The sequence below is a fragment of the Dipodomys spectabilis genome, unplaced genomic scaffold (genome assembly GCF_019054845.1).
Source record: "Dipodomys spectabilis isolate Male_0828 unplaced genomic scaffold, ASM1905484v1 ptg000544l, whole genome shotgun sequence".
In the NCBI taxonomy this organism is placed as follows: Eukaryota; Metazoa; Chordata; class Mammalia; order Rodentia; family Heteromyidae; genus Dipodomys; species Dipodomys spectabilis.
Genome location: NW_024871221.1, coordinates 565,588 through 575,000, shown reverse-complemented (window position 1 = coordinate 575,000; position 9,413 = coordinate 565,588). Strand labels below are relative to the sequence as shown.

At 62.0% G+C, this 9,413-nt stretch overlaps 1 protein-coding gene across 2 annotated transcripts in view; it reads left to right on the top strand.

Moving 5' to 3' along the window:
• The window catches only part of Ano1 (anoctamin 1), an 83,203-nt gene that overhangs the window by 54,194 nt on the left and 19,596 nt on the right, over positions 1–9,413 (top strand). For both annotated transcript variants that reach the window (XM_042670383.1, XM_042670382.1), the window contains 4 exons: positions 1,284–1,366; positions 3,637–3,648; positions 4,149–4,220; positions 6,495–6,569. In XM_042670383.1, the coding sequence (XP_042526317.1) occupies positions 1,284–1,366; positions 3,637–3,648; positions 4,149–4,220; positions 6,495–6,569 (242 nt within the window). The remainder of the gene's footprint in view (positions 1–1,283; positions 1,367–3,636; positions 3,649–4,148; positions 4,221–6,494; positions 6,570–9,413) is intronic.

Below are 9,413 nucleotides of genomic sequence, written 5' to 3'. Positions count from 1 at the left end.
CTGCCCCTCCTTCTCCTCCTCCTGCCCCTCCTCCTCCTCCTGCCCCTCCTCCTCCTCCTCCTGCCCCTCCTCCTCCTCCTGCCCCTCCTCCTCCTCCTGCCCCTCCTCCTCCTGCCCCTCCTCCTCCTCCTCCTGCCCCTCCTCCTCCTCCTGCCCCTTCCTCTCGCCTCTTTGCGTGTAGTCTACTGAACTGGGGCATTTTATTTCTATCTTGGAGACATCAAGTGCTCCTCTGAGCCTCCGTCTCCCCTGTAGAACGAGGAGACGTGGCACTCAGGGCTTCTGCTCTGTGCTCTACAAGAGCGCTTTGAACAACACCTGGTGGGCCGTAGCTCTAGTCCCCAGCTCCTTTGGCTTTGTGGCTTTGTGGCTTCGTGTGCTGCCATTCCTCCTCAGCCAGGCTGGTTGTCAGGGGAGGGGAGGCTCCTGAGATGCAGCCTGGCTCCGAGTCATTCATCGTGAACGTCCAGAGCGCCTGTGTGTGTCAGGGACCCCCTGTGCCACAGGCCAAGGAGTGGCCCCTGCCCCGCACGCGCAGGAGGGACTCCTGGCCAGTCGGCTGTCCTTATGAACAGCACAGGGAGCCGGGATGGGGCTTGGGGAGGGGCTGTCTTCATATGCTTTTCCTGTAGCGATGAGCTGCTTGAGGCTTGGGGGGGTCCTTTATGAAGAGGATCATGGTGCAGGGTTCTGGAGGTTGAAGGTCAAGGGCCGCATGGCTTCCTGCTGGCAGACCTCCCGCGGTGCGGGCCATGGTCTCTCTCCCTGTTCCTATAAGCTTCCCGGATGACTTTTCCCCGTGCCAACCCCTTCCCCAAGGCCCCCTCCCAGCATCACCTCAACCCTCACACTGGGGATTACACGCCATCACGTGAGGCCTTGGGGGACACCCAAGCCCCCAAAACAAGCCCTGGCGGGTCCCATGAGGAGAGCCTTGCTGCTCTGGGCCGACTTGGGTCCTCCGAGCCGAGTCTGGGAGACTCCCAGAGGAGGGGGCAGCAGCCTGGGGCAGCCCTGCCCCCAGCCCCCTCCTTCCTCACCCCTGCGCCCGCCTGGGCCTTCAGTCTCCAAAGCAGAGGAGTGAACAGTGTGGGCGGGCGCTGCCAGCTGGCCGGCCTGGCCAGGGACAGGTCCCTGGCTCTGGGGCCTTGGTCCCTCCTCTGCACATGGCAGAGCCATGGTCCCTTGGCTCCCCGGAGTTGTTGCCCTGGTTCAGCCAGTGCCAAGGGGAAGAATGGACGAGGCCCCTGCTAATGGCTCCCCCCCCCCCCCCCCCCCCGCAGCCGCCACCTTCATGGAGCACTGGAAGCGGAAACAGATGCGACTCAACTACCACTGGGACCTCACGGGCTTCGAGGAGGAGGAGGTTGGTACCTTGGGCTGGTTCCCCCGCCCTGCCCTCCCCTCCAGTGCCCCCACCGGCTCCCCCACCCCCGGGCTTCCCGTGGAGGCCTGCGGTCTGTCCTGCGGGGGTGAGGCGCTCCCCGTCCGCCCGCTCCCCACTCATCGCCCTGGTATTCCCGAGCCCTCGGTTGCCGTGGCGACGGTGTGACGTCTGCCCCTGTGGTTTTGGCCTCTGTGCTCACGTGGACGCACCAGCCAGCGGCCTAGCCACGGTCAGGATGCCACATGCCAGGGCTCCCCGGCCCGGGGCCCCAAAGGCAGCTGGGAAATCTCCCTCAGAGCTCAGAGGCCGCTCCCCGGCCGTGAGTGGGTATGGCCGAGGCTGGGGTGGCCTTCACAGAGAAGGGGCGTCAGCAGGGGCAGAGTCCCCCAACGGCCATCTCCAGCGGTATTCCTAGGGTGCATGGCTATGAGGAGGGACGGGGCCCGCAGAGCAGCGGAGGGCAGAGCCCCTGCCCAGGGTGCCGGCCAGTAAGCCCGCTCGTGAAATGCACTCTCGTTTTCCTGGGGGCTGGGGGTTGGCAGTAGGACTCGAACTCAGGGCCTTGCATGTGCTGGGCCGGTGCTCTACTGCTTATGCCTCGCCTCTAGCCCAAGATGCTTACTTTTTGTTTCTTTTTGAACTAGTACAGGGGCTCAAACAGGGCCTCAAACTCTATGCTCAGCTTTTTCACTCTAGGCTGATGCCCCACCATTTGAACCACAGCTCCACTTCCAGCTTTTTGCTGGTTTATTGGAGATGAGTCTCCTGGACTTTCCTGCCCAGGCTGGCGTTGAGCTGCGATCCTCAGACCTCTGCCTCCTGGGTAGCTGGGATGACAGGCTTCCGTGCCTGCCTGGGATGCTCACTTGAGCAGTGAGGCCCTGCTGCACCCCTGCGGCTCCGCTCGCCTTGGCTTCTCTCCTGTGGCCCGCTGGAGACTGCCTCGATCACGTGGCTCCAAGGAGCCACTGTGGCTCCGCAGCCTCAAAGTGATTACAAGGCCGGCCTCAGCGGCTGCCTGAGCTCCATCCTGAGGACGCCAGCTGGCTGGGTGACCTGGGCCAGGTCACCCAACTTCTCTGTGCCTGTCAAGCAGCACTGAGAGCAGTCCTTGCTAGACAGTGTGTCAGTGGGACACCCTCGACCCAGTCCAGCACCTCAGACTAAGTCTCACATACACGAAGCTCCCATACGTGGAGACCTGATGAGCTGCCACCAGCCCCGCCCGCCACCCATCTATACACTAGCCTCAACTCATTCTCCCACTTCGGGCTGAGGCCACTGGCTTCGGTCCGTGGCTCTTCAGGGCAGAGCCAGGGCAGAGCTGAGCTCTGGGCACATTCCAGGGCCGGACACAGCTGGCCCAGGGTGAGTTCTTTCCTCGTTGCTGTTAATTAGAAAGACTCGCTGGCATTGAGTGGAGAGGGGTAGCTCATGCCTGTAATCCCACCTCTGCAGGAGGTGAGATGAGGAAGGAGTTGCTAGTTCAAGGCAGGAAGCTACAGGACCCCACTCCAGCCGCAGGCCGGGACGGCGTGCGCCTGCGGCTCCAGTCATGCCGGAGGCTATAGTAGGATCGTGGGCAGAGACTGGCCCTGGGACGGGGGGAGCAAGACCACCCAAAAACCAAATAACTGAAATAGAAAGGGTCGTGTGTGCGGTAGAGGGCTTGCCTAGCGAGCACTGAGTTCAAATCTTAGTACTGGGGGGGGGGGAGCCAAATAGTACAGTGAGCCTCTGCCGTCTTCCTGTTTTAGAAGCGGACGTAGAATGTCCTGTCGCGTGCTTGCCTCTGAGGGGAACTGGGGGGCAGGGACAGTCCCTGTGTCCCCTCCGTGGGGACCACCCCTCAACCTCCTGACCTTGAAGGCCAGCCTTGACTTCAGGGTGGCGACCAGGGGAGGCTGAATGAGCTACCCCAAGTGGGGTGACCTCAAATGGAATGGTGCTGTCTCCCCACCTAGGGGAGTTTGGGCTCAAGGAGGATGGGTCATCCTCGGCCTGTGGGGTTCCTTAGCAGAGGCTGAGAACTCCCATTGTGGCTCTCACCACCAGATCGTCCCCCCCCCACTGCCATCCCCTCCCCCCCCCACCCCACCCCCCTCACCCCCCACCCCGCTCTTCCCAACCCACCTGCCCCGCACTCTTTGCTTTCGCCCTGGTCCCGGGCGCGGGCGGGGCCCCCTGGCGGGCGGAGCAGCCTCAGTAACCACTCTCTCTGTTTTGTTTTTATTTTCTGGTTCCTGCAGGAGGCAGTTAAGGTTTGCAATATTTTTTGTTGTTGTTTTTTTGGTCACTCTTACCTTCCGTAGCTGTCCCGGGAGAGGGCCTTGCTCGCACACCTGTGGGCTCTTCCACCTGGGCGGGGTCTCTGCTTCCTCCTGGGCCTGTCCTAGCCCCTTCTTCCCTCCAGCGCCCGCTCATCTGCTCCGGGCTGTCCCGGGCCTGGCACCGCGGGTGCCCTCGCTTGCTGCCTCTTACTGCCTCTCTTTCTCACAGTGTCCTCGGGGCCAGTTCGTGGCTGGGGGTCCTCATAAGCTTGGGCGTAGCCCTGTCCCACGCTAGGGCATGGGCTGGGTCCACGGCTCGGCGCCGCTCCTCGGAGCCCGGCAAGGGGAGGGGCAGACAGGGAATTCAAAGTGGAAGTGTGACAGGTGGCCGCGAACTCGCCCCCACGGGCGCGCACAGGGGGATGGATTCAGCCCCGCACCGCCAGGGTCTCTGCCTGGCAACCGTGAGTGTGACCCGCTTCCTTCCACAGGATCACCCCCGAGCTGAATACGAAGCCAGGGTGTTGCAGAAGTCCCTCCGGAAAGAGGCCACGCACAAAGAGGTATGGTGCTGCCGCCTTCCCCAACAGCCAAACGCAAGGCTCAGCGCGGCGGAAGGCCAGCACACACCGTGTGCTCACCTTGGGGAGCCCAGGGGTCAGCCAACTGCTCACCATGTAGACGGGGTCAGCCGACACTGCTCACGATGTAGACGGGGTCAGCACACTGCTCACGATGTAGACAGGGTCAGCCGACACTGCTCACGATGTAGACGGGGTCAGCCGACACTGCTCACGATGTAGACGGGGTCAGCACACTGCTCACGATGTAGACAGGGTCAGCCGACACTGCTCACGATGTAGACGGGGTCAGCCGACACTGCTCACGATGTAGACGGGGGTCAGCCAACTGCTCACGATGTAGACAGGGTCAGCCGACACTGCTCACACTGTAGACGGGGTCAGCCCACACTGCTCACACTGTAGACGGGGTCAGCCGACACTGCTCACGATGTAGACGGGGTCAGCCGACACTGCTCACGATGTAGACGGGGTCAGCCGACACTGCTCACGATGTAGATGGGGTCGGCAGACACTGCTCACGATGTAGACGGGGTCAGCCGACACTGCTCACGATGTAGACGGGGTCGGCAGACACTGCTCACACTGTAGACGGGGTCAGCCGACACTGCTCACGATGTAGACGGGGTCAGCCGACACTGCTCACGATGTAGACGGGGTTAGCGGATACTGTCTGCTCGTGGCATGTAGGCAGGGTTTAACATTCCTCCCCCCACCCGCCCCTCAAGGTGCCTGGTTGTCATTTGGTAATGCCGGGACTATCCTGGAGCCACGGCCCTGGCCGCCTCTCGCTGAGGCTGGACAAGGTCACGGGGGTCCTTGGAGGACGCTCTTTGGGACTGCAGGCTGTCCCTTCCCACTCCAGCCTTTGAAGTGGGGCAGGGGAGGGGGGGACCGTGTCACAGCACACAGTGGCCACACCCCGGAGGGTGCCAGCCCCTCCTGAGAGCCTGCTCTTGTAGCATAAAACCGGGGCCAGCCCCTCCTCTTAGGGCCAGAAGGAGCCTTGCCCCCGCCCCCGGGGGCTGAGCAAGGCTCTGGTATGGAAAGGAACCCCAAAGCAAGAGCCAACAGCCTAGCAGCGTGCCCGGCCCAGTTGCTGCACAGCGCGGCAGTGTCTGAGGCCCCACAGGCCTGCCCTGTCCCAGGGCCTGTCCCCAGCTCCCAGCCTGAGGCACCATGTCTCAGGGGACGGGGCCGTGGCTCAGAGGGACTTTGCTCATCTCACTCAGCGCCAATGGTTGTGGTCCCCACTATGCCCACTCTTGGCAGCAAAGGGCTGCCACAAGCCACGCCGGCGGGAGGGTCTGCGCCCCGAGGCCCGGAGCCACCTGCCGGCCCCAGCTTGGCTTCTGCCCAGGCTCCTCAGTCGCAGAAAACCCAGAGGTGCTCAGCTCCTTTCCTTGGGCCTCCGGGACGAGGGTGGCCTGGGGCTCTCTGTTTCCCATGGCCACACCTCTTACGTGGTCAGTTCCACGTGGTTCTCCGCAGCAGCTCTGGTCCCCAGCTATGGCCCCTAATGAGCCTGGCTTGTGACGTGACCTCCTGGGTGTGAGGCCACCCGTGCCCTCCCGGCGCAGGAGGCCACCTTCCCCACAGCCACACCATCAGGCTGGCGCTCGGCCATCGTGCGTGTGACTGAGTGGACGCGTGTGCACGTGCACACACACACACAGAGGCGCGTGCGCGCGCCAGACCTGAGACTTGCACTCGGGACCTAGGAGCTGTCCCTGAGCATTTTTGCTCAAGGACAGAACTTTACCACATGAACCACAGCGCTACCTCTGGGGTTTTGGTGGCTCCGTGGAGATAAGAGTCTCACAGACTTTCCTGCCCAGCTGGCTTTGAACTGTGAGCCTCTGCTCTGGGCCTCCTGAGTAGCTGGGATGACAGGTGTGAGCCCCCGGCCCCCGGCTACTGCCATCAGACCTTCCCAGGCTCTGCCCCACAGCCAATGGGCCTATGCGGCACTCACCATTTTACCTTGGGCCACCAGCTGCTTGAACCCGCTTGCTCAGCAAAGGGACAGAACTATGATAGTCTGTGTGGCCACTGGCCTGCTATTTCAGGGGCTGTAGACCACCCAGGAAGCCCTGTGAGGAAGCCAGCCGTGCCCAGATGGGCCTCAGGCTTCCTGGTGTTTCGGCTGCACACAGGTGGGCCTCTAGAGCCACGTCCTCCCACACACAGGACTCCCCGCCTGTCCAGGGTGCTCAGGGGACTCCTGAAAGGGACCCAGATTGTTCTCTGTTGCAGACAGACAAGGTGAAGCTGACTTGGAAGGACCGCTTCCCGGCCTACTTCACCAACCTAGTGTCCATCATCTTCATGGTAAGTTCCAGAAGGCAAAGGTGGGAGAGATCTGGGATGCCCTCCCAGAGGTGACAGGCAGTGTTGCCACAGCACTGTGGCACCCTTGTGTCCCAGGACGTGGCTGCCCTGGGCTCCGGTCCAGCAACGGCCCCTGTGATGGACACAGAGCTGGAGTTCCACAGGAGCCCAGGGCAGGCAAGCTGGTTTTGAGTGCCAGCTCTGGGTATACACCGGCTCTGCATGCATGCCGGCTCCGGGTACACCCTGGCTCCAAGTACACCCCGGCTCCATGTGCTGGCTGACAGTCAGCTGTCGTTGAGAGTGGTATTTGCTGAAAGAATTAGCTGTGTAGTTGTTACACTGATGGTCAAAATCAGTTCGGACCAAACTGAGGAGTCTTCTACAAACCATTGAACTGGGCACAGGCCAAGTATGGCAGCTCACACCTATAATCACAGATGCATAGGAGGCTGAGATCTGACCATCACAGTTCAGAGCCAGCCTGGGCAGAAAATTCCTTGAGACTCTTATTTCCAATTCACCACCAAAAGTCCAGAGAGTTGGGGTTCAAGTGGTAGGGTGTCAACCTTGAGCAAAGACAGCACATAGGACCTGAGTTCAAACCCTAGCGTTGGCACACACACACACACACACACACACACACACACACACACACACACACACGTGTACACATACACAAAGCTGGACATGGTGGTACACACCTGTAATCCCAGATACACAGCAGGCAAAGGTGGGAGGATCAAAATAAAGCCAGCCTGAGGCAAAGACTCAGGAGGCTGCCTTAAAACAAAAGCAATCACCAAAGCAAAGAGTTCTGGGGGGAGAGGGAGGGTTGGGAAGGTGGCTCAGTGGTAGAGTGCCTGCCTTGCGTGCATGAGGCCCTAGGTTCAATTCCTCAGCACCACATAAGCAGAAAAAGCCAGAAGTGACACTGTGGCTGAAGAGCTGAGAGACAGTGCCCAGGCCCAGAGTTCAGGCCCCACAACCGACAAAAAAAAAGCTCTGGGGATATAGTCCAAGTGGTAAAGCACCTACCCCACAAGACCAAGGTTCTGAGTTCAAAGTCCAGTGAAAGTATTAAGAAAATAGCACACAGATTGGACAAAAACCATGACTTTACTGCTCCTGGGACCTGGGACCGAGCCTCTCCCCCTGACACAAGAGGCTGTGGCCCCCGCGCATTCTCCTCGGCCCTCACCACCTGTGGCTCCTGTCCTTCCAGGTGGCCAGGGCCGCTGTGGTCCCATCCTCCCAGCGGGAGGTTGAGAGAGAGCCTGGCACACTCCCCTCTCCCGGGGCCTCCTGGACAGACGCCCTGGCAGGGTGTGGCTCGCTTGGTCTTCAGGACTGGCCAGGACGAGGCCCCTCCAGCTGGGGAGGAAGCTGGGGCCTCAAGGGCCCACGGGGCGGGGCTGGTTACTCTGCCCCGGAGGCCCCTCGTCCCATAGGAGCTTGGACAGACGGAGGCAGAGCCTGGCTGGGTTTGCTGGGCTGAGCCAGGGCTGGAGGGTGTCGTGGGGCTCAGATCCTGTCTCCCACAACAAGGGACCTGGACTCACGTAAAGAGACCCAGATAACAGTCCTCCCAGGGCCCCCCCACGCCTCGGGGGGCCGCGTCACTCCTCTCTGGGGGACGGGATGGGGCAGGGGTGCGTTCAGCTTCATGCTGGTTTATTTGTGCCGGGGTCTTGCTGTGTTGCCCAGGCTGCCTCTGAACCCCTGGGCTGAAGGACTCGGGGCCTCCTGCCTTGGCCCCCCCACCCCCACCCCCCCGCATTGCGGGACTGCGCGCCTTGCCTCACGGGAGCTGGGTGACGTGCAGAGCTCCGCGTGCCCTGGTCCTGAACATGCCAGTGTGGCCAGGCCAGCCGCCCTGGTCCTGAACATGCCAGTGTGGCCAGGCCAGCCGCCCTGGTCCTGAACATGCCAGTGTGGCCAGGCCAGCCGCCCTGGTCCTGAACATGCCAGTGTGGCCAGGCCAGCCGCCCTGGTCCTGAACATGCCAGTGTGGCCAGGCCAGCCGCCCTGGTCCTGAACATGCCAGTGTGGCCAGGCCAGCCGCCCAGGCCCTTGGCACGTGCACTGCAGGCGATGAGAGCCCCAAGGCCAGCCCGTCCTGAGCACGCCCGCCCCATGGCGAAGGGGGCTGAGGGCCTCTCTGCCGGGTCCCGTGGGCCGGATGCTGAGCCTCGACCTCCATAGACCGGGCTGTGTCTGCCTCTTGGCAGGAGTTCCGAGGAGCCCCTGGCTCCCTGGCACTGCTCCAGTGAGGCCAGCACCTCACCGCACGGTGGCCCCTTTGCTTGGGTGTAGCAGGGGCCACCACTAGAGTGCGGTCATCATCAGTGACCAGATCGTGTCTGCCGAAGCCAGTGTTGGTGGCCCCCAACATTTCTAGAAGGTTCCCTGGGGGTAGCAAGCCTCAGCTCTCTCAGCCAGGCCTGAGAGCCGTGAGGGAAGGATGCTTCCAAGACCCAGGGACGCAGATGCAGAAGCCTGCGTGGGACATTGGAACCTGCCGCCCCCCCCCCCCCGCTCCCCCTGCCCAGCCCAGTGGGGCATTCACTGCCTTGGCGTTTGGTTTGTTGTTTGGCTTATCAGTCGTGGGGCTTGAACTCAGAGCCTGGGTGCTCTCCATGAGCTCTTTTGGCTCAAGGCTAGTGCTCTACCACTTTGAGCCACAGAAGTTTTCTGGTGGTTAACTGGAGATGAGAGTCCCATGAACCCACCTGCCCAGGCTGGCTTTGAGCCAGGATCGTCAGATCTCAGCCTCCTGAGCAGCTCGGATGACAGGCGTGGGCCACCGGTGCCCAGTTGTGGGGTTGTTTGTGGGGTGTGTGT